Source organism: Carcharodon carcharias, chromosome 1, assembly GCF_017639515.1.
Source record: "Carcharodon carcharias isolate sCarCar2 chromosome 1, sCarCar2.pri, whole genome shotgun sequence".
Lineage (NCBI taxonomy): Eukaryota > Metazoa > Chordata > Chondrichthyes > Lamniformes > Lamnidae > Carcharodon > Carcharodon carcharias.
Window position 1 is genome coordinate 14,209,839 of NC_054467.1, and position 25,867 is coordinate 14,235,705.

At 44.0% G+C, this 25,867-nt stretch overlaps 1 protein-coding gene across 1 annotated transcript in view; it reads right to left on the reverse strand.

Moving 5' to 3' along the window:
• The window catches only part of dkk2 (dickkopf WNT signaling pathway inhibitor 2), a 39,031-nt gene extending 25,721 nt beyond the window's left edge, over window positions 1–13,310 (reverse strand). Inside the window, exon 1 of the mRNA XM_041196118.1 lies at window positions 12,926–13,310. Within this exon, the coding sequence (XP_041052052.1) occupies window positions 12,926–13,120 (195 nt within the window). The 5' untranslated portion in view covers window positions 13,121–13,310. The remainder of the gene's footprint in view (window positions 1–12,925) is intronic.
• Between the last annotated feature and the right edge of the window lie 12,557 nt (window positions 13,311–25,867).

Consider the following 25,867-nt stretch of genomic DNA (forward strand, 5'->3'; position numbering starts at 1 on the left):
CTTCCCGCCATCCGAGGAATCGGCGGCAAACACATCCCCTCATTTCCAGCCTCTCTACCGATGCCTCAAACCCCCTCCCCGCTGTTCACCCTCCAGGTGTCACCTACCCTCCCCGCCCTGAGACCCCCCAAAACTTACCTGGTCCTGCACTCCTGGAGACTTCGGCTCTGGGGACTACTTGCAATGCCAGTGCTGTCCACTGCAGCTTCTGGCACTGCAGGGACTAGAGAGCTGCCGGCAGCTCTCTGAGTCAGGACTTCCTGCCGATGGAGGGGCAGAAGTCCCACCTCCAGCTAATTAACGCTCAATGGCTGTGGGGCAACGGCTATGGACGGAGATGTGTTTGCCGCCGATTCCTCGGATGGCGGGAAGGGAAACTCCACCATCTGAAAAACCCTGGCCTAGGACTCTGTGTTGCTCCTCGAATTTAACTAATTTATGCCAGGTCACTGACTTACGGAGCTCAGAAAATCTACCGCTCTTTTATATTTAACACCACAAACCAGTACCCACTGAATATCTACTATTTATTTATGACCCAGGACCAGGGGAGTGAAAGCACCAAGGAATGTGGCAACTGTTGACTCAGAAGATCAATGCAGAATGGCAACTGTTGTTTCTGTTACAGCTCCCTGTGCCTTGGTTGCTATTAGCCACCATTATCACTTCAATAGTTACCTCACAAAAGTTAGATTCTTTCTCGCTTCTTGAATTCTCATTGAACAACATTAAAACGATGAAAAGGGTACACATTTTATAATAATGGTTGTAATTAAACTTATAAGCCTAAAAATTAATTTTAGTAACATTAGTAGATGACCGATGATACGATATGATAGTCCTCTGCCATAGGCATCACCCATCTCTAATTTTTCATTTTCATTCTCCTGTTTCCCCTTTAAAGTTGCGACTATAGCCAGGAAAGAAAACTTGCTTAGGTGGAAGAGTCCTAATGCCCCACTGTAATGATCATTCTTCATGTGTGAGACAGAATGACATATAATAATACACAATGCAATAACAATCATGGTTCTTCTGTTCTTTTTTCATATCAAAGAGGGCACCTGGAACATCTACCCCTTGCTGCCCCTGCCAAAGTTGGGTAACTCAAAGTAGTAACTGGAGCTTTAAGGAATATAGTGACTGTAGCTTTAAGACTTATTGCACTGTGTAGTATCACGTGACAGTGTGAATGAATCAGCCCTAAGCATAGGGAACCTTAGGGGTGGAGTTTGTGTCTAGTTGTGGACCTTGATGCAAGCATGTAACTGCTGCTGAAGCCCTGTAAATAAAGTTTACTGTTTCTTATGAGAAGCCTGTCTGGAAAATCAAGTCCAAAGCACTCAACATATACCTGTCGGTCAAATTTGGAGCCTTACACATCTCAGTGACACATTTAACAACTGGCCCAGCAGAAAGGGTGGAGAGAGAAGGCGGATCCTCAAAAGGTAATGGTGATCATAAAGCTATCATCGATTGTCCTAAAAATCTACTGATTTATTAATGTCCTTTAGGGAAGGAAATCCACTGTGCTTACCTGGTCTGGCCTACATGTGATTTCTCATCCACAGTAAAGTGATTGACTTGAAATTGTCCTCTGAAATGGCCTAGCAAGCCACTCAATTCAAGGGCAATTAGGGAAGGGCAGCAAATGTTGACTTTGTCAGCGATGCCCGCGTCTCTTGGAAGAATAAAGAGAGAAAGGAAACCTGACTTAATACCAGGTTTCTATATTTTAAAATATGATCTATTTGCAACCAATTACTCTAATGTTTTCTTGGCTGGTCTCCCATATCCCTACCCTGTATAATCTTCAGTTGAGGGGTGGGGTGGGAGAGATGTAGGTTAGCTCAGTTGGTTAGATAGCTAGAGCGCGATGCAGAATGACCCCAACAGCATGGTTTCAATCCCCATACCGGCTGTGGTACTTCATGGAGGCCCTGCCTCCTCACCTTGCCCCATGCTTGTGGAGTGGCACCCCCAAGCTACAAGTAGCCAAAAATGTATCTGACGGAGAGAGATCTCTATGGTCCTTTTGGGACTATGGCTAGATGCACACTTACATGCATAATCTTCAGCTCATTCATAACTGTATCCTATCCCACACCAAGTCCTGCTCATCCATCACTTTACTGAACCACTTTGGGTCCAGTCCTCAATATCTCCAATTTAAAATTCTCATCCTTGTATTGAAAACCGTCCATTTGCCTTACCCCTTCCTATCTCTGTAAACTCCCACCAACCCTACAACTCAACCCTCCCCAACCTGAACTCCCCATTCCTCTGAACCTCTTGTCTGTCCGCTCCTCCCTTTGTCCCTGCCTTTGTGACTGTGCCTTCAACCTAAATCCTAAATTCCCACTCTGAACTCCTCTTTCTCAGCAGCTAGCTCACCTCTTTTAAGACCCTTCATTAAATCCATCTCTTTGACTGAGCTTTTGGTCACCCCTAATAATCTTTCCTTAGAACCACAGAATAGTACAGCACAGAAGGAGGCCATCACGTCTGTGCCAGCTCTTCCAAAGACCTAGTCCCACTGCCCCCACTCATTCCCCATATTCCTGTATTTTTTTCCAAGTTTTCATCCAACTCCCTTTTGAAGACTACTGTCCTATGGATAGTGCATTCCAGATCCTAACTAACTATTGTATAAGGTTTTTGCCCATGTTGCCTCTGGTTCTTTTTCCAATCACCTTAAATCTCTGCCCTCTGGTTATCAATTCTTCAGCCTTTGAAAACATTTGTCTATCTAAACACTTTATGATTTTAAACACCTCCAACAAACCTCCTCCTAACATTCTCTGTGCTACAACTCCAGCTTCTACAGTCTATCCAAGTAACTTTGCCTTATTGTCCTTATGCCTCTCTGAAGCATGTGGGATGTTTATCTAATAAGGTGTCAGCCTTGGCTCAGTGTTAGCACTCTCACCTCTGAGGTGTCCCTCTCCAGAGAAATCGAATGGTACTATTTGGAGAAGATCAGGGGGCATTCTTGCTGGTGTTCTGACCAACTTATCCCTCAATCAACCTCACTAAAACAGATTATCTGGCCATTTACCTCACTGCTGTTTTTGGGAGCTTGCTGTGTACAAATTGACTGCTGCATTTCCTACATTACAGCCAAGACTACACTTCAAGAGTGCTTCACTGTCTGTAACAACAGTTTGGGATGTCCTGACTTTGCGAAAGACACCATGTAAATTCAAGTTCTTTATTTAAAGGCCAAAATTAAATGCAAGTTGTTGTTATTTGTACATGGGGCTGTCCAGTCTCTTGAACTACATGAAAATACTTTAACACAGAAAATCAAGTCTTATAAAATAGACGTTTGGGGTCCTGCAATTAAGTAACAAATATTGTGGGGCTGATCTGCGAAACATGCTATACTTCAACTGGGTGTAAATAATTTACCATTAAGCTTAATAGCTCCCCTCATTGCTCAGGAAATATATTTGGTAAGTCACAGCCATATAGGCCAGGAGAGTCTCAGCTTCATTCAGTTTCAACCAAAATGAAAGTAGTGGAGCCTATAATTGGCTTAACTGCTTGTATAAAACAGGATAAAATCAGCTCCTGAATACTATCGCAATGAGCCCTATTGGAAATAACTGCGTGTCAGATAAGGATAGGAAAGGGACTTGCTGTGATGCCCTAAGCAGTTGAGTAGTCTCATGCACAAATTACATTCACACGGGTGAGCAATGGCAGAGCACCTGTGAATCGTGTCTTTAGGAGAGAATAAGAATTCCTGGAAAATTAGTATTATTTTGGGTTTAGGAATTCAACAGAATGTGGCTAGATAGCTTTGCTTATTGGAATCCTATATCCGAACCAGGTTGGACACCAGTGTCTACAATGCTCACCCTTACACAGGTAAAAAGTAATATGGAGTGCCCTGCACTATACGCACGAGCATGGTAGACTGTCAGGCACAAGTCTAATCCTGTTCAAAATACAGGGGAATAAAGTTGTTGCTGGTGAACAGGAGCTGAAACCCATCAGCCCCCAGAGGTGGAGGGAGTGATTTTAATCTGCAGCTTTGTGATTGCATCAAGTGGGGGTGGAATGGAAGGGCGTGCAATAGAAGAACACTGATCAGATTGGGAAACCTTGCCTATACAGACCTGCTGCCTTCCAGCTCCAGCCCAAGAAATAAAAGATGAGATAGTGTTCTGGCTGATAAGCGTCCCCTACCTTTACGCCCACTCTAGGCAGCTTTGAAAGTGTAGGGCTTTCAGATGTTTAAACTTCCCTCATTATATCATACCACTTTCAGTTTTTAAGAGCCTCACCTTTAGTCTCACTTGTTCCTCTGTCTGTCTCTTTTTATCATACTCATTTTATACAGAAAGTAAAACAAGACATTTGAATATCATTTTCCCAGACACATTGCTATTTGTACCACAGGTATTAATTTACTATCAATTCCACTTTGAAACCACTTGTAACCAGATTTATCCCAGACACCCACTGACTGTTCATTCACTTCACACCTATTGACTAAATGGCTCCCTCCCAAGTTCACCCCTTCTGCCATCTATCTATTCCTTCCCTAGTCTGTCCCGTGCATGTTACTTTTCCACTTTTATCTTGGCTTCATCCATCAATGCTCTCTCCTCTCTATCACAGCCTCTTCCTCAAAGCTATGGGAAAATAGAAAGCAAGGTCCTAGGGTACCACTCAACTCACAACAGACCACAACATTATCGTATCAAACCGCCGTGTCCTGAGACTGTACAAAAATAGGTTCGCAACAATTTTTGCCTTTGCAAAATCATTCACGAGTTATCAACCTCAAATGTAGCAAAGGCAGCACCTACTAATTCAAAGTAAAGGCCCAGGCTAGAACATCTGAATCACCCAACCATTTGACCTGAGCAACGTAAATAATACACAGCCAAGTGGGAGCTGGGTGCTTGAAAGGAAAACAAAATGACGAGTTAATTTGAATTGAATGGATAGAAAAACTGACTTGTGTGTGCAACGTAGCATCAAGATTGATACGATGGCATTACTTTTAACCACATGGTTACCAATCTTTGGTGTATATTAGACAAATTCTGCACAGTGAAGATTCACTAGGATGCTGCTCAATATAAGGAAATTAAAATACAATGAAGGGCTTGAAATACTGGGACTGTTTTTACGAGAACAGATATTAAGCAGTGGTTGGGTAAAGATGTTAAATGTTAAGAAGGGATGGGGCAGAATGTTTCCAGTGATTGAGGGGTCTAGAAAAAAGGCTTAGAGTTATGATTATATCTAACTTAGGACAGAGAGCAGGAGCGACTTTTTTTTTTACATAGAGGGTTGTGAGATTCTGGAATCCACTTAAGGAATTAATGATTGAAGCTGAGATCATTTAAGGATATAGAAGCAAAATACTGTGGATGCTGCAATTCTGAAATAAAAACAGAAAGTGATACAAATACTCAGCAGGTCAGGCAGCATCTGAGAGAGAAACAGGGTTAACATTTCAGGCCGAAGAAATCTGGCATCTTTACCCGGTCTGGCCTATATGTGACTCCAGACCCACAGCAATGTGGCTGACTCTTAAATGCCCTCTGAAATGGCCTAGCTCAGTTGCAGCAAACTATTACAAATTCACGTGAAACCGGACGGACCACCCGGCATCAACCTAGGCACCGGAAACGACAACGGCAAACTCAGCCCTGTCGACCCTGCTAAGTCCTCCTTACTAACATCTGGATGCTTGTGCTAAAATTGGGAGCGTTGTCTGACAGACTGGTCAAGCAACAGTCTGACATAGTCATCCTCACAGAATCATATCTGACAGACAGTGTTCCAGACATCACCCTCACCATCCCTGAGTACGTCCTGTCCCACGGGCAGACAGACCAGGCAGAGGTGACGGCACAACGGTATACTGTTGGGAGGGAGTTGCCCTCGGAGTTCTCAACATCGACTCCAGACCCCATGAAGTCTCATGGCATCAGGTCAAACATGTGCAAGGAAACATCCTGTTGATTACCACGTACCACCCTCCCTCAGCTGATGAATCAGTGCTCCCCCATGTTGAACACCATTTGGAGGAAGCACTGAGGATGGCAAGGGCGCAGAATGTACTCTGGGTGGGGAACTTCAATGTCCATCACCAAGAGTGGCTCAGTAGCACCACTACTGGCTGAGCTGGCCAAGTCCTAAATGATATGGCCCTGGACTGGGTCAGCGGCAGGTGGTGAGGGAACCAACATCCTCACCAACTTGCCTGCCGCAGATGCATCTGCCCATGACAGTATCAGCAGGAGTGGCCATCGCCTTCACATTGAGGATAGTCTGCACCATATCGTATAGCACTACCACCATGCTCAATGGGATAGATTTCAAACAGATTTAGCAACTCAAGACTGGGCATCCATGAGGCACTGTGGGCCATCAGCAGCAGCAGAATTGTACTCGAACATAATCTGTAACCTCATGGCCTGGCATATCCCCCACTCTACCATTACCATCAAGCCAGGGGATCAACCCTGGTTCAATGAAGAGTGCAGGAGTGCATGACAGGAGCAGCACCAAGCATACTTAACAATGAAGTGTCAACCTCGTGAGGCTATAACACAGGGCTACTTGTGTGCCAATCAGCATAAGCAACAAGTGATAGACAGAGTTAAGCAATCCCACAACCAACGGATCAGATCTAAGCTCTACAGGAGTTCCCCAGGGTAGTGTCCTTAGCCCAACCATCTTCAGCTGCTTCAATAATGACCTTCCTTCCATCATAAGATCAGAAGTGGAGATGCTCGCTGATGATTGCACAATGTTCAGCACCATTCACAACTCTTCAGATACCGAAGTAGTCCATGTACAAATGCAGCAAGACCTGGACAATATCTAGGCTTGGGCTGACGAGTGACAAGTAACATTCACGCCACACAAGTGTCAGGCAATGACGATCTCCAACAAGAGAGAATCTAACCATCCTCCTTGACGTTCAATGGCATTAGCATCACAGAATCCCCCATTATCAACATCCTGGGGGTTACCATTGATCAGACACTGAACTGGACTAGCCATATAAATACTGTTGCTACAGGAGCAGGTCAGAAGCTAGGATTGTGTGATGAGTAACTCACCTTCTGACTCCCCAAAGTCTGTCCACCTTCTACAAGGCACAAGTCAGGAGTGTGATGGAATACTCCCTACTTGCCTGGATGAGTGCAGCTCCCACAACACTCAAGAAGCTTGACACCGTCCAAGACAAAGCAGCCCACTTAATTGGCACCACACCCACAAACATTCACTCCCTCAATCACTGATGAACAGTAGCAGCAGTGTGTACCATCTACAAGATGCACTGCAGGAATTCACCAAGGCTCCTTTGACAGCACCTTCCAAACCCACAACCTCTACCACCTAGAAGGACACAGGCAGCAGATAGATGGTAACACCACCACCTGGAAATTCCCCTCCGACTAGGGATGGGCAATAAATGCTGGCCCAGCCACTGAAGCCCACATCCTGGGAATGAATAAAAAAAAATGCTACCTGACCTGCTGAGTATTCCAGCATTTCCTGTTTTTCCAATTAAGAATATGTTGGGTCGGTAGTTGACAAAAAAAAGGAATAATGGAATGTGAGAACAGATCAGAAACATGGGATTAGGACACTTGCCTGTGTGAAGGACAAACACCAACTGACTGGTTCAGAGTTTTTCTTTATTTATTCTTTCATAGGTTGTGGGCTTCACTGGTAAGGTCAGCATTTGTTGACTGTTTTGTGGTCACCATTACTGATACCAGCTTTCAGTTCCATATTTTATTAATTAATCAAATTTAAATTCCACCAGCTGCCATGGTGGGATTTGAACATGTGTTCCCAGAGCAATAGCCTGGGCCACTGGATTACTAGTCCAGTATTATCACTACGACACTGTCTCCTTCATGTGCAGTTTCTGTGTTGTAACTACTGGAGAAAAAAACATCCGCTAGAATAAAACTACTGCCTTAGAATCTTCAATAGATTGAACAACTTGTAGGTTTGTTTTTTAAAAAGGATATTATTGTGCCTAAAATGCTGTATGCAATGCTTCTAACCAGTTTTCTGAGCTAAGAGATGATGCATTGTGATTAGCATTGAAATAAGTCAGTGTGTCACTTCTGCATGATACAACAATGATAGGACACTTCTCATGACATATCTGCTCTCTCCTTTGCTAAAAATTGAAAAGTTCTCCCTTTAAAGGCATGTGCCTTTAAATGATGCATAAGCCTCTTAAAACTCCAGAAGTGTTGCTGCCTTTTATTTCCTACATTCATTCTAAATAACCAAGCTTTAAATGGACCTTAATATTCATTGATATAAGTTAATATAATAGTGTACAATATTAGAAATAGACCCGCTTCCAGACTGGTTTTTTTGACAGAAGTTGTCAGCTCTGGCTCAGAGTAACACTCTTGCCTCTGGGTCAAAAGGCTGTTGGTGCAAATCCCACTCCAGAGCCTTCAGCACAAAATGTGTGATATTCATTGGAGTACTAAGGGAGTTCTGCATTATCAAAGGTACATCTTTCAGGTGAGATTTACAAACAGGGTCCTCTCTGTCCTCTTAGGTGAATATAAAAGATTCCCTGGCACAATTCAAGAAAGAACACTGGAGCTTTTGCTGGTGCCCTGGCCAATGTTTATATCTCAGCCGACACCTAGAAAAGATGAGATGGTCACCCATTTCATTGCTGTTTATGACACATTATTGTGTGAAAACTGGCTATTCCATTTTCTACATTACAATAGTAACAACATTTCAAAACATATTTCATTAGCTTTGAGACAGCCATAGTTTATGAAAGGTGCCATATAAATGCAGGTTATTTTCTTCCCCATGTAATGCAGTAGAGAATAGGTGGTTTCCTTTGCAGAAGTGGCTTTCATTATAATTTTGGATATTATAAATGCAGATAGCCTATGCTTTTAGCATAAGTCATTTGTTTATTAATTTTAAATATATATATATATATTTAAAACATTTTTTTTATTCATTCATGGGATGTGGGCTTCACTGGCTGGGCAAGCATTGATTGTCCATCCCTAATTGCCCTTGAGAGATTGTTGGTGAACTGCCTTCTTGAACCGCTGCAGTCCATGCGGTGTAGGTACACCCACGGTGCTGTTAGAGAGGGAGTTCCAGGATTTTGACCCAGCGACAGTGAAGGAATGGCGAAATATTTCCAAGTCAGGGTGGTGAGTGACTTGGAGGCGAACTCCCAAGTGGTGGTGTTCCCATCTATCTGCTGCCTTTGTCCTTCTAGAAGGTAGTGATTGTGGGTTTGGAAGGTGCTGTCGAAGAAGCCTTGGTGAATTCCTATATGACAACTTTAATCTTATTGCTATCACTGTTACTATACCATGCATTAAATGGACAAGTCCCTCTGACCATGAGTTTGTACTTTATTTAATGTCCATTCTTATTTGTTGTGTTTTGCATTATGATATATGAGAGGGATTGATATGAATCCATATCAAAGACCACCTACTTACACCTTCATTACAGCTCATTTGCTGCTGAAACCCTCATCGATGCTTTTGTTACCATAAGACTCAACTATTCCAATGCTCTCGTAGCCAGCCCTCCCATCCTCCACCTTCCAAAAACTACAGCAATTCAAAGCTTTGCTGCCCATATCCAAACTCATACTAAGTCCTGTTCAACCATCATCCATGCTTGCTGAGTTATTTGCTGAGCTCCTGATCCACCAACATCTCAAATTTAATAACCTCATCCTCATGTTGAAATTTCTCCAGGACCTGACCCATTCCTACCTCAGAGTTTCTCCGGCCTTGCAATGCTCCCAAAGCTCTGCATTCCGAAAACGTTGCGCATTCCCCATTCCTTTTGCCCCACCAGTGCCAGGCATGGCCCAAATGTCAGCCATCCAAGCTCTGGAATTCCCACCCTAAACCTCTCTGCCTTTCCACCGCCTTCTCCACCTTTAAGATGCTCCTTAAACCCTATCACTTTTAGCAAGCTTTTAGCACTTTGATCACTAAGGGAGTCCAGGGCTATGGGGGGAAGGCAAGATAGTGGAGTTAAGGTCACAGTCAGATCAGCCATAAGTTTATTGAATAGTAGTGCATTCAACTGAGGGGCTGAATGGCTTATGCCTGCTTCTATTTCTTATGATTCTTATAAGCCTTTAGTTAATGGTCCTAATATCTCCTTCTTTGGTTCAGTGTTAATTTTTTTGTTTGATTACAATCCTGTGAAGTATCTTGTAATATTTTATACATTAATGGTGCTATATAGATGTAAACTATCAATAATTGTCATCAGAGTTAAAATTTATCTGCTACAGCAAGCCGTGTATTCTCAAAGATTAGTTTTAACACATATACGAACAGGCATCCTAGACAAGTGTACTACCAGCTGAGTCACAGCTGACACTAATGCTAGCTGACACCCAAGGGTAAATTTCATCATCTCAGGCTGGGTGGTAACCTGCTGCTTGCCATATGTCTAGGGCAGTAATTTTCAAAATTTTCCCAGAAAAAATTGGCACATTCCCCGTGATTCCCCCACCGCAAATATTGCTTCACTCTGACCCACGCCAACACTAACATCTGAAACAATGTATTATCTACCCTAAAGAATACAGAAGTGTGATTTCTGTGAATGTGTTAGAAGATTAGCAAACACAGAAAAAAAAGTACAGAACTCTGATGATAAAACCTGAAGACCTCAAAGACCACAGGAATCCCTCAAGGGATCCCAGCTTTGAAACCTATGATTTAGACTATCAAGGTTTGGTTTGAACTGAAAAAAAAAAACACAATTAAAGAATGATAAACTTGATGTTTGCATGTTAACATCAAAGGTAAAATCATACCATTTTACATGATAATTTGTCAAATCTTACTTTTGATAATAGGTGGTTAGTGTTTCTAAGTTTGCATCAAAGTAATAAAAAAAGAGGAAGTGAATCCTGGTGTCCTTATTAATAACTACATTTCATGAGAGCACAGTCTCATGGAGTGAGCAAAGTTAATGCTAAAGTTATCTGCTATAAGTTTTTAACTTTTATAATTGAAAAGCAATGACATTGTTGCCTTGCATCTAAAAACACTGCACAACCTAAACAATGAAAGTAAGAGTGAAAGAAAAGGCGAAGTGGGTTGGCAAAAAAAAAAAACGACCTTGCATTTTTAAATCTCCTTTCCCAACCTCAGGACGTCCCAAAGCACTTTACAGCCAATGGTGTATTTCGAAATGTAGTCACTGTTGTAATGTAGGAAATGTGGCAGTCAGTTTACACTCAACACTCACTGTAAACAGCAATGTGATAACAACTAAACAACCTGCTGCAGTGATGTTGGATGAGCGATAAATATTGCTCAGAGCCCTGGGAGGATCTGCTCTACTGTTTTTCGAGTGGTGCCATGGAATCTTCACATCCACCTGGGAGGGCAGGTTTAGCTTCTCAGCACCTTCTCAAAGCATTGAACTGCCAGCCTGGGTTAATATGATCAAATCCCTGCCTACAGCCTTCTGATTTAGGGGCAAGAGCACCTCCACTGGAATCACAGCTAACACCTCAAAAAGCACCAAAATTTAATCAAAGTAAACACTGAAAAGTGGAAAAGCTGCATATGCCAGGTAACATCATCATGTGCCCATTAATAGCAGAATCATCTGAGCTGAAGAAACCTGCAAGCACATCATCATGATAGCCACACATGGCAAAGTAAACTCTCCAGCCTTACAATTTGCGCAATTTTCCAGCCACCAAACCTTCCCCTTAATCTTAAAAGGGGTTTCATTTATAGATTTACTGAGCACCTACATTTACACTGCGTTGACATTTTTAATTTTGCGGAACATTACAGAGAATGACTTTGAAATTCCAACATAGAAACAGAATGTTGAGCCCAAACTGTCCTTTCCCGGCGTTTACCCTCCAAACAAGCAATAGGCTTAATTTCAGCTGTCTGTCCTGTTTCTATGTCCCTTCATTCCCTCCGTTTCCTTTAAGCGCCTCTCTAACCTAGACTCCTATTGTTGTCATATGGGATTTTTCCTGCCCTCCCACTGTTAGTTTGGCAGAAACAACAAATTGCGTTTATATCACATCCCTAATTTAGTTTTTAAAAAAGTCTCAAAGATGCTTCACACATAAGACCAGGGATTCTTTCCCAAGATAAGGCAGAGTTAGGGTTAAGGAAATGCATCCCCTTGCTGGTCACGTTTCAGCTGCTAACTGTGGTGGTACACTCCAACCCTCCCTATGGGATAGTTCCTGCTGTCTTCTCTACCACTAACCTCGTATCATTCTCTGACCCTTCTGACTCACGGGAAGCCAGATCTATCTTCTATCTACTACTCCATCCACTCTGTCCCATCCTTCCATGATTTTAAACATGTTCATCAAATCGCTCTGCCATCTCCTCCCTCCTCTCAGCCCCAACCTTTCAACAAGCTGAAACAGCCGTTTTCTTCTGAAAGCGTGTTTGTGTCGCTAAATGATGGCTGCCTTCCATTAAATTGCCGACGAAGTTTATCGCGTTCATTCGGCGGTTTCTGTTCAAACAACCCTTTGAATGCTTTCCCTCGATTTAACGCCAGATTGGCTCTGGTGGGGAGTGGAACTCCGGCATCCTGTGGCTGCTGTCAGTGCGCAGGTAAAAAAGGGACTTTGCCATCCTCCCTCTCTCTCTCTATCTCTCTCATTCTTTGCTGAACCTGTTACAGGCAGCGCCAAGCCTATTAGAGGGAACGGTCCCAAACAGGGCAGCTACCATCACCGGGGTCTGAGAGGGAAGAGTCCCAATTCCCAGGCGCGGGATGTTTCAATGGTCCCCGGTGACCCTGTCTGTGGGGCTATGAAGCCCCCAATCCCGAAGAGGAAGAGGGGAGGTGAGAACCTCCCAAAGTTGTCAACTCTCCTTCGTGGCCCTCCGCAACACCAGTCACTCACCTGGCTGGCGATCGGGTTCTTCTTGCTGACTTTCCCCAGCTGGATGCCGGCGGATCGGTTGGCTGGAATCGGATCGGGGGGTTGCCCGCCCGCCGGCGGTTTGATGGAGTTGACTTTGGACCTGGCGCTGTCAGTCCTTGGAGCGCTTAGGATGAGCAATGCAGCCCAGAGCAAGAAACAGCCCGCGGGAGACATCCTCAAACAGACGGGGACGTGGGGTGGGGGGGACTAGGGTGGGGTGTTAAAAGTTAGTGACTTAAAATACAACCTGGACAGGGTTGAGGCTCAGCTGGTTGGATATAGAGGGTGGTGTCTGGATATTCCAGTGGAATTGTCTTAAGCAATTTGATTTTCTTGTATAGTAAATTTGCCTAAGAGCCCTCGCCGTTTGAGATCGACGTCTGTGTCCCTCCTGCTCCCAGTCCCTCTATTTATACAGTCTAGTTCCCTCCCCCCACCCCCCACCACCCAATTCAGGAGGGGGGGGTGGGGGGTGGGGGGTTGCTCGGAACCAGGCGGGTCTCCCCTCCCCAAACTACCTCCCTGTTGCAACCCTCCCCGAGAGAGACTGGCGCTCTCCCACCTCCATCCACATCAATTCAAAAGAGAGCAGAAAGCGTGTGTTTAAAAAAAAAGGAGAAATTAACATTGAAAGGAACACTGACACAGAGAAAGGTGGAGACTCGACCCCCTCCCTCCCGCCCTCTCTCTCTCTCTCTGTCTCTCCCCCCCCCCCAACTCCCCCACCCCTCTAGTCCGGGTTAATACCCTCCTCTCGCAATCACTGAACTGGCTGCAGGGAGCCTGCACAGACTGACAACTTGCACAGTCCGTCCACCGGCTCATTCAATCATTTGGCTGGTTCAGTCGGGGGATTGAGATCAGGAGTTTGATGGAGAGAGAGAGAGAAAGAGAGAGAGAGCCCTCATCGCCCGAGCGTTGGGTTTTCTTTTTTAAACAAATTTTAAAACCCGGGCTGGGATGTTGCAGTCTGCCAACTCCAATCACTCCAAAGCCTGGCGATGGAGCGTCTGGATGGAATATTGTGAAGTCCGGTTGGTTGTCGCGGGGGCGGGGGTGGGGGTGGGGGTGAGTGTGTGGGGGTGGGTGGGAGAGGGGGACAACATCAACGATCTTGTCAAAACTTGCCACTTTCCCGGACTTTCCGCTCTCCCCCTCCTCTGTTCATTCCAATCTTAAACCGCAAGGTGAGCAAGCACTCCTACCATTCTCAAAAGTTACTGAAGGAGCCCCAACCCCCCACCCGCACCCCCCCACCCGCACCCCCCAGAAAAGAATAAACATGAAAATGATACACGAACATTCGAAAAAAAGAAGACACTTTAAAACTTGTCATGAAAGGAAAGAGCTTGGGAAGGGGGAGGGGTGGTTGAAGGAAGGAACATTGGAACCACCGCTACCAAGAGTTTTGGTGAGATGAACTGACTTTCAATTTTATCCTCGCTCTGCATCGCCACCTCGGGACTAAACGCCAGGTACAGAGAGCAGGACAATAGGACAAATCACTCCTGTCTTCCTTCTGGTCCTGATGAAAGATCACCACCTGCAACGTTCTCTCTCTCTCTCTCCACAGATGCTGCCAGCCTGCTGAACAGTCCCAGCACTTTTTTTTTGGTGTTATTTTTATTTCCAATTTCCAGCATCCGCAATATTTTGCTTTAGTCAAAGAGCAATGCTGTCCAGTACTTGAGCCACACGTGGAGAATTGGGAACCTAGATGTGAATGGCTGTATTTCTGATTAGTGATTTAAAATGAGTATACTCACGTTGGCACTGCATGTGCACAATAACTTTCACCTTTTTTTGTACATTTGTTGGTGAAATGCTATGTGGAAAAACAGAGTGTACCAGTGGTTTTACTGAACGGCAGTGGATGTTGCTGTTATACAGATGAAGCCAATTTAACTGGATTGTGCAACATGCTTTGGCTTTGGCGGTAGCACTCGTATGTCCGAGTCAAAACAAAAAAAAGGCATGACTCAAACCCCACTCCATACAGTCTTGGCGAGTGGAGACTGGCTCTGAATTTGAGGTTGGCAGCCAGTGGGACATGTCTTCCAGGCTTCGGTGCTTCTCTGCGCCCCTTGTTACCTGGGCTGTGGAGAGTCCTATATACTCTCCTGCTTATGGACCTATTTGCTAGTATAAAGATGGATGTGGCCATGGAAGGAGCATCCTTGTCCTAGCCTGTTAGCCTGTGGATCAGTCCGTGCAAATCATTCCATTCTCGTCCATGTGAAGATATGAAAATGACAGTCTGTAAGAAGCTTTCTATTAAATTTAGTGCCGATGGCTAAAACAGTTTCACTGTGGCCACACCTGTGATTTCTATTGGGCCATAAGAGATAATAAAATACAACGCACCTAAGAAAATATTAGCTTCATCTGTTATACAGATTGCGAGAGAGAAGTGTTATTTATTTACCATTGCATCAGATTTAATAGCAACAAAATCGTTAGATAGAGAAAGTTACAGCCTGACTTGGTGCATTCTTTATTGCACTTTTCTTGGTAATGCCCTATTCTCTTAGGTATCACTCGGGTGGCTGAATACTGGGGCACTTTCACACAGTACACGTTCTATAATGTCTCCCTATACAAAGGTTTGATTTTTCTCTGTTGTGGCCCTTTTTGCAACTACCATTTCTTTAATCAGGTAAGGCAAGAGCTCAATCCTTGCAGCCTCTGCAGTTTATGGAGGCTTGTTGACCGACTTTGACATTTTTTTCCCTGAGGTATTGGAATTGTAATTTAACACAATCCCATTTCGTTTTGTAATATTTGGAGGTTTCACTGTCACAGCAGCTGACTATCTGAGCTCCCCCTGCCTTCAGCCAAGATTGTGATCAGCAAAGATTGAGATGGAAATAATGGCAGGCACATGATAATTGCTGCTTTTGAAAGGCAGGATTTAGATGCTTCTTTACTAATAGAACCTACATGTTAACTTGCTGCTTGGATAATTATAAGGGCCCTTGAAGTGTTTTGACCCAAAAAAGAAATAGATGTGGCAATGTAGTGTTTATTTCGCTCGACTAGTAATCTAGAGTTCTGGAATAATAATTCCGAGGCAGGATCTTACAGTGGCAGTGGTTTGGCTGGTTGGGGTTGGGGGAGGGGGCCATTAAATTCTCTGGGGGGCTTTCCTGCCACTCTACGACCCAGCCACATTCTGGCCACAATTTTACAGAGGATGGATGAGGCCTAGGGTGGTTCGTAAATCCTAGCCCCAATTGAGGCCCTTAAGTGGCCATGTTTAAATTTTTTTGGCCACTCTCTGCCCCTCCTGGCATCTCCATCAAGGACCCCCCCGCCTCGCCCCCCCACCTTTCCCTGAGACCCTCCCCCCGCAAATACTTGGTCCTGAACTCCACCACTTCTGGGGACTGCTTGTAGTTCCAGTCCTGACCACTGGTGCTGCTGGGACTACAGAGCTGCCGGCTAATCAGATTCTGCTGGAGTGAGGGGCAGAAGTCCTGCTCCAGCCACTGAGGCTCTTCGGAGCGTTAAATGGCTGCGGGGTTGCCTTGATCAGCAGGAATGCGGTCCCCACCGACTCTGCGTGTTGGGGTAGGAAACCCCGCCATCCGAAGTATTCTGCCACAGAGGATGAGTTCAAATCCCAGAGGGAAGAAAAGATTCTGATATCAGTGAAAGTTACTGTGAAGCTTTCAGATTATCATAAAAACTCAAGTGATGCCCGGGGTGCAGGCAGAGGTCTTGATGGAGATGCCAAGAGGGGGAGGGAGCACCAGCAGTGTGGGTGGGGGATTGTGGTCGGGTCAGGCAAATCTTGGGGCAGGGCACCCATGTTTTCTTGTTGGAGGTTCAAAAATAAGGGGTCGCTCATTTAAGACAGATGAGGAAAACAATTTTCGCTTAGAGGGTAGCGAGTCTTTTGGAACTCTGTTCCTCAAAAGGCGGTGGAAGCAGAATCTTTGAATGTTTTTAATGCAGAGCTAGATAGCTTTTTGATTCACAAGGGGGGCGGTGAAAGGTTATCGGGGGTAGGCAGGAATGTGGAGTTGAGGTTACAATTAAAGCAGCCATGATCTTATTGAATGGAGGAGCAGGCTCAAGGGACTGACTGGCCTACTCCTGCTCCTAATTCATATGTTTGTGTGGTCGTAGGTGCCCTCCCCTACCTGCCCAAGGTCTAAACCGGGTGCCCCTGAACTCACCCTGACAGAGTCAAAGTTGAGGTTGGGTGAGAAGGGGTTCTTGAGTGACCAAAAAAAAAAAATTGGACACTTAAGGGCCTCAGTTGGGGCAAGGATGGACAGGCCACCCTAGGCCTCATCCATCCTCTGTAAAATTATGGGCAGATTGTGGAGGAAATCTTCCCTCCTTATTGGAGCTAACCGATATACGACTCCAGTTCCACACTAACATGGTTGAATCTTAAATACCTGCTGTGCTGGCCTATAATGTGCCACTTAATTGCAAATATAAATGGGCAATCAATGGCAGCCTTGCCAGCGGCACACATTCCGCAAATGCGTAACGAAACAAGGAAAACCTTGCTTTTAAATATCCTAAACTACAATCCAAACAGAACACTTTTCTGTCCATTTCCCACACTCGGCTTCGCTGGTTATAAAATATTTACCGCTCAGAAACAGTCCACTCAACACAAAGGTCCATGCTGATATTTATGTTCCACATGACTGTCTAACGTTATGCGAGCAAGAAGAAAATGTCCACTCTCTTAATTTAAAAAGGGTTCATGTTAAGTGTGCGGCATTAGAAACTCAGCTCAGCATTAAACAAGGCACCAAGGTTGCAAACAGTCAGCTTCAACCTGCAGGGGGTTGGCGGGGGGTAGGAGCAGTGGGAATCAATGACAAGAGTTTGTGGCAGGGATCTAAAATTATTACGTTGGTCTTTACCATGTTTTAGCTGGTTGAAATTGCAGCTCACCGAAGATTGGAGGTCAGACAGGCTGAAGCTACAGCAAGGGAATCAAAGGTTATCGGGGTTAGATGGGAATGTGGAATTCGAAACACAAACAGATCAGCCATGATTTTATTGAACGGCAGAGCAGGCTTGAGGGGCTGAATGGCCTACTTCTGCTCCTATTTTGTATGTTCGTATGTATTTGTATAGTACTTTATAACATACTTCACAAGGGTAAACAGAAAAAAAATGGATGCCAAGCCAAAGCCAAAGAAAGTTAAGCTTGCCACCCTTGTAGTATAAATTGTTGTAAGTGTTCGAAATTTGAAATTCTTGCATTTGTCCTGATAAGCGCAAGACAAAAAGCTTCAGTAACTTATCTCTCCAGCAATATTAAAGTTAAAATTGGTGTTATAATCAAAAATTTAATTAAAGGGGTGAGTTTTAAGGAAGGTCATAAAGGGAGAGAGAGAGGTGGAGAGGCAATGGGGTTTAGGGACGAATTGCAAAGCATGGGGATGAAGACGTAGCCATCAATGCTGGGATAAAGAAGGGACAAGAACAAGAGACCAGAGTGAGAGGGATGGAGAATTCTAGGTGTGCTGGTTGTGGGTCTGGAGGTGGGACAAAACACAGGAGGGATTTAAATACAACACATTTAAGCTCAGAGATTGGGAACCAATAGAGGTCACCAAGGTCAGGAGCAACGAGTGAGTGAAATCTGGTGTGGGTTAGAATATGGAGAGCAGAGTTTTAGATAAGCTGCAGTTCAGCGAGTGGAGAATGGGAGGTCAGCCAGGAAAGCATTGGAGTAATTGAGTTTGGAGGTGACAAAGGCTTTGAAGAGGGTTTCTGAAGCATCGATTGAGATAGGGTTGGCGGCATGACATCATGGAAACACTGGGGAACTGTGAGAGAGGTGGGAATGGATTTGAGAAGCAATAAGTTATTCAAGGGCACTGAAGAGAAGGGCTGGTTGGTGAGGACAGAATTCTCAAAATTCATGTCATTTCTTTCAAAACATTAAAATTGCTGAAGAAAATTTGTGGTGTGTGAAGTTAAGGCTCATTATTATCCTGACAGGGGCCAGGTTCAGAATTATTAGAAAGATTGTAAACTGAAAGACACTATGACCGGGGCAGCAAAACATGCCATTCTAGTTTTTGCCAAGCCACACTTAACTGTGTTTATCTGCTATTAGTGCTAAGAGAACTCTTTTGGCACATCACTTACATACATATCAAGCTGAAAGAACTAAAACTTAGTCCATTGTGTAAACGTTCTTTAGATCAGCCAATCATATGGAGGGCTTCTCCATAAAAGTTAAACAACTGTTAACTTTAATTACCTTCCTTTTATTACTGTTGGTTTTTAAAATATTGCCCTTTAATTATTACACTGTGGTCCATTAAAAGACCAAACTTTCCAATCCGGAATTCCTGCCCCCCCCCCCCCCTCCCATTTCCCAAAGGCATTTACTGTAAGAAGTTAATCTCCATTACAATAGTGCAGAGGGATTTCTGATGAATTCACTAAACTGTACATGAGCTGTATATTTCCAGGGGTAAAAGATTGAATAATGTTAGGAATACTGGTAGAAATGATTGGGAGGTTATTAATTTGTCACCATGGAGGAGTTTAAAACTCAATCATGATCTAGCCCTGGAATAATATGTCTCATGTGGATAGTCTTGTACAGTTGAGTTCCCATTGCTGCAATCGTTATCCAAAAATTAATCAGATGTATTCGAGAAAATCAATTTATAGACAAAAAAGTGCATTTCTTATCACAACGAACAACTTTCTCCAAGAGCACTTAGAATTAATCTAGTTTCACCCACCAGAGAAGTTTAGTATTAAGTCCAAAATTACTGCTGCTGAAGCAAGTGGTTTAAACAGAGGCTCAAATCTGAGCACTAATTCTCACACAGGTATGAAGGGCTGATTGGCCTCTTTCTGTGCAGCGTTTCCTATGATTCTGTACTAAATGCGTTATCAAAGGAGTTGTGCACATTTGAAAAGCAGCAAGCCCTTTTTCTCTCTATATTTCCATGCTTCCATTGCTAAATTGTCAGAAAAAACCAGAGACAGCAGCTTTGTGCGATGCCCATATGTTGCCTACCACTATTCTGCTGTTGGATACAACGAATTAGAAAGGCTATAAGTCTGTTGTGTAGGAACTGTTGCTGTACACACACACACACACACACACACACACACACACACACTATTTTTGAGCTGTGGTGCACCCCAGGGATCTAATAAGTGGCTTTGCATCATTATGTTCTGAAGTTTTTGCTATTAATCACCCACTGAGGTCCTACTGTCACCTAAGAGAATGTGCTAATAAATTATTGGCAGAAGGTGAGAACAAACTGGTGTGGCAGTTACTTTAACAGTGCACAGGACAATGGTATTATGAAGTTCTTAATTTTTGGCACCCGTCAGTAAATCTGAGTTGTGTCCCAATTAAAAAGTACTGCACTCTTTTAAAGGTTATTTAAAAACATGTGGCTAAAGGGCAAATCACCACAGTGTTCAAGGTTTTAAATCAGTTAATAACATACAGAAGGTACATTGTGTCTGTTTTCTTGCTTTTTTTCTGGTGGGCACCATTTACCGATTGTTGATTGTTAAGCCAACTAGGGTTTGTGCCTAACCGATTACATTCTACTTCTGGATTCCTTGGATTCCAATGCACTAATTTAAGTCATTCAATCAAACATTAGCTGCTGCTTTTTACATGCCACATGTTCATGCATGAAGTGCTTGTGAATTATAACTGTATGGCAGTGAATACATAATATAATATCTGGTAAGATATTATCACAGGCAGCCTAGTTTTAGTGAAGGCTTACTTGTTGCAAGGGGTAGAACTGGAAACAATTGCTCTTCAGAACTTAAGAGGCTTTTTCCAAAACCACAGGGAATGAGCTAAGACATAGTCTGGTATCAGTTAAGAAGTTACCAAATATTATAAGTATCAGATTCTCACAAGCACACAAACAACTTCAAAAGCATCAGGAAAATTTAAACAGGAACACAACAGGAAGTTCAAACAGTAGCAATCGGTCAACAAGAAAATTCTTACCAAGCGTTAATGTATCATAGCTCATCTCTATTGAATGCTAAGTGATGGTAAAATTGCCTTGCCCTATTTGTTTGGGGAATTTGATACTCAATACAACAATGTGTATGCCTTTTGGGGCTGTAAATATATAATAATTTTAATCTCCCAATGTCCACCATTAAATGCATCCTAACTATAGGTTGTAAATTCTTGCCAGATGACTCCCTTTGTTTCCTCATAGTTGATGTCTCAGTTGATGTCTCAGAACTTTATAGTTTTACTCCACTTTCTATCTTGGTTTTGCTCACACCCAATGTCCATGTATAGTCCCAAGTCTGGAGCTGCAAACTCCATCTTCTGATGAAGCCACTATATCCCCCACTGGGTTGAAGGAGGGGGTCATTACAAATTTAGGAAATGAAGGGGAGCTCACCAGCATAGACATCAATGCCCGCCAATAAAAGGAAGGATTTCCAAGTGGCAAAAAAGACACATGAGCAATGATGGGTTCGTCAACAAGAGTCTTTCTTTTTGGTTTGGCAGCGTAACCTAGAGGGTCACATGCAAATAGAGGCTTGAGAGGACAAGGTGTCTTGCCCCACCCCAAATCACACCTGCTGCATGTTGGAGGCTATTTGCTCACTGTGCAGTGATTACATGGCTGTTATATTACCATTCTGAAATGATGCCAAGCACAGATGATGGATGAAGTTAGTGCTCTAACCAACCTGCTTATCACACCGGTTGAAAATGGGTAGGTACCCATGGAGGTCACTAGAGTTCTCGGAAGGTCATCCTGGATTCTTCATGTCATCCTTGAGTTGACGCAGTCCCAGACGACTGCTCTTCAGAACTAAAAAGGGCACTTCCAAATAATTACTGGTCCAAAACATTGCTACCCCAGCAAGGGCAATATCTGTGAAAAGAAAGCGAGAGAAAAATACATCTTCAAAACAATTCAGTGCAATTTATACATAATATTTATACATAAATCTGCTGACATTGCATCTCATTAGTTTTCTATAACGTAGGATCTCTGGCATGGCAAAAACCCTGGTAATGGTTGAAAATTCTAAGTCCCACCCCAAACTTGGCATTTCCCATCTTTGTGGGGGAGTAGGGCTGGGGTATGGCCAGGGCTTGCACATGCACAGTTTATGGAGGCAGCTGGACATTTAGATCACCAGCTGCTTCCATTGAAATGTGATTTTGGAAGGGCGGAAGTGTGAAACCCGGAGTGTGCCTATTAGAACAGGTAAGAGGAGGTCTGAACTTGATGGGTTCATTTGGATAGCCAGGGTACCCCTTTGGAGAGATGTCTGACCCCTTTGGATAGGGTCCTGGGACACCTTTGGGACAGATAAAGCACCTTTTGGGAGAAGTAAGACACCCTTTGGGATTGTTAAAAGTGAACATGCTTACAGACTTTTTATACACAAACTCACTGGAACTGTCCAGCTGTCAAAGAACTGTCAAAGGATATTAGATGATTGGCATGGAGGGGGCAAGAGCAAAAGGTGGTGTGTTTTGGGCATGGGTTGCGTGCGTTGGTACTAAGTTGGCATGGGGGTATCGGGGGCAATGGGGGGGTGGGTTGGGGAGATTGGTTGGCATAGGGGTATGAGAGGCCATGGGGTGGGTGGGGGCAGCATAGGTTGACATACGTTAGCATGGATGGGGCAAAGGGAGTGCGTGTGGGATGGGGGTGAGGGCTGGAGGGCTGTTTTTGGGTTTTTATCTTATTTATTTCAACACAGTGCTGGAGCACAAAGACAGGCCCACCTCCGCACCCAGCAGCCTCTGCACTCATTCTGGGGGCAGTGGGCCCGACTTCCAGCCAAGCCCACCACACCACCTCCCCCCCACCCCAACCATCCCACCCCCTCCCCTTGAATGAAAAGCCGACCTGCAGGCAGCCATTTTAATGATCGAGTTTGCGGAGTTGGGAATTCTTCTGTCTCTGTGCACCTGACCCGGGAGCGAAAATTTGGGCTGTAGTTTCTTTTTCAGGCTATTTTAAATGGAACAAAACAATACCATCTAAATAGTGCTGCGGTTTGTCTTGATATCAATGTTGCTTTGTATTATTTTAATATTGAAAGCTGGGTGAAGGACCATGGATATAGTTTTAAAAGCCCATAGAAGGAAGGGGAGACCGAGGGAGATAAGGAGGACCACGGTTTGAGGCACCAGAAAAGAATCAGGAAGAGCTTCAAACAGGAGTATAAGTCTTGATACCAACGCAGTAAGGCTAGAGAGAAGGAGGAAGTATGTTGCAATTGTTGGAACTTCAGATGAGCAATACACATACGCCCAAAATGTGATAATGAAGGGGCAACTAAATGAGTCACCGTCATATGTAACGAGCACTTTTGCCAAGTGCATTTAATTGGCTGTTATTTTCACATTATGTTCTGTGCCTTTTTGTTTGCTTTGCCAGTTCTTCATCCTGATGTCAATGATGATGTGGAACCTTGTGTTATGGTTAAATCTGTCACGAACTTCTTCATGTTCCCCATCACCAGCACTCCACTTCTCCAATACACCGCTTTTATTCCATATAATCTTTCCTCCTGACCTCACAAATGTGCTTATGCAGTCGGCAGTCATTTGTACTCAGGATGTGGGTCTCACTGGCACACCCGCAGTTATTGCACCTCCCTAGTTGCCCTGAGAAGAGGTGGGGGGTGGGGTGGTGAGGGTGTGCGGATGAGCATTCTCCTTGAATTACTGTGCACAAACTGGCTGCCACCTTCCCTACAATACAACAGTGACTACACTTCAAAAGTAATTCATGGACTATAAAGCACTTTGCCACATCCTGAGGTTGTGAAAGGTGCAAATTCTTTCTCCCTTGAAATGGGTGAAGATCTTTGCTAAAATAGTGAAAGGAGGAACTTGATCGGAATGCTGAAGTGTTTGTTCACTAATACCACCAATAGTTCTTTCTAAATTATGGTACTTTGCACATTTTTTCCCAGAATTTCCCTGGTGGTCCTCCCGATTGTTCACTGTAATCTTGGTGGAAACTCCAGAGACACGGCAGAAATGGTGGGTGCAGCGTTTCCCTGTGGTTTACCCTGAAGCTCCAGCAAAGGATCGGAAAACCCCTGCAGAGATTCAACCATTGTTGTGGGACTCCTTTTTTCTGCAGGGGTGATGACATATTCCAAGAACTTATGACACTGACTAGGCCTTTTGAATGGGTGCCCAATTTAATGCAGAGGCTCATTTGGACTTGCACATATCCTGTTTTATTGTGTGACGATGCCATAGCATATAGTAACTTTTTTTTATTGTTAATAGCGGGACTGCAATTGCGTACCCATGGGAACAGTGAGTGCCCTTAGTCCTTTACAAGGAAGTTCAGTGTAAGGATCTGGTGGGGCTATGAGGCTACTTGTATTGTTTATGATCACCTTGTTCATTGCTCAGAATGGAAGATATATACACATAGCATTAGCGCACAGCTCCAACATTCCTTATGTTATATGGACCCAACTCAGTTGGAGAAGTATGAAACTAGACCCAGATACTTTTCTTGGGATTGTAGGCTTATTCACAGGATGCAGCATTACAGATCTCTGTCTCCTACCTACCAAGCCCAGTGTCCCAGCAGTCCTTTTTTATACAAATACAAAAGCAAAATATTGTGGATGCTGGAAATCTGAAATAAAAGCAAAAAAAAAATGCTAGAAATACTCAGCAGGTCAGGCAGTATCTGCGGAGAGAAACAGAGTTAACGTTTCAGGGCGAGATGACCTTTCATCAGGACTCAGTCCCTTTTATACTCTTTTAAACAAAGTAAACAACTGTAATAAACTTATGATCAACCCCCTTGGGAAGAGCTATTATAGCTTTACTGTAACAAGACAGAAATTTCGATGGAAACTTACTAAATTAAAATAGCATTTCCCAGGGTGATTCTGCTACTCGTGCCCCTCCGGCACCTCAGTGGCCGTGAAAGATCTCAAGCATACTGGTGAACATGTGTGCTCCTTCTCCAGAGACCTCGGGCATGGATGCAACTACAGACAATCCCTTTTTACACTCCTTTGAGTAAACTAAAACCAAATAAACAAATGAACTAATTAACAATGCCCTAAAGGGGTACTGTAACTAAAACAAAACTACAAAGGAAACTTAACAAATTAAAATAATGTTCCCAAGGCTGGTGATGCACTCCAGCCACTGTCGCACCATTTGGTCACCATAGGCCTCAAGCAGCTGGCTTGATGGGAACCACATCCACAAACATCCACTCCCTCCACCACCGACGCACAGTGGCAGCAGTGTGTACCATCTACAAGTTGCACTGCAGAAACTCACCAAGGCTCCTTAGACAGCACCTTCCAAACCCAGGACAACTACCAATTAGAAGGACAAGTGCAGCCGACACATGGGAACACCACCAGCTGGAAGTTCCCCTCCAAGCCACTCACCATCCTGACTTGGAAATATATTACCGTTCCTTCACTGTCACTGGGTCAAATGCTGGAACTCCCTTCCTAACAGCACTGTGGGTGTACCTACACCACATGAACTACAGCGGTTCAAGAAGGCAGCTCACCACCGCCTTCTCAAGGGAAATTAGGGTTGGGCAATAAATGCTGGCCTAGTCAGCAATGCCCACATCCCATGAATGAATATAAAAAAATACCAGTGGATACCGCATGTTCCCTCTCCAGACACCTGGGCCGGATGTAACCACAGGCAATCCCTTTTCATATGTGCGCAAGACACTTAATCAATTTTTGTCCTTTTTGTCCTTAGCATTACAATTAACACAACATTAACATCTTAGGCATGGAAAGTTGTGTTTTAACACAATGAATGACAATTCAAAGAGAACTGGCTGCCCTGTCACTAGAAGACTCACTTATATGAACACCAATGGAGATTGCTTATCCTCTTCCACAGTGTCAGTGAGCTGTCTGACGATCTAATATCTGCTG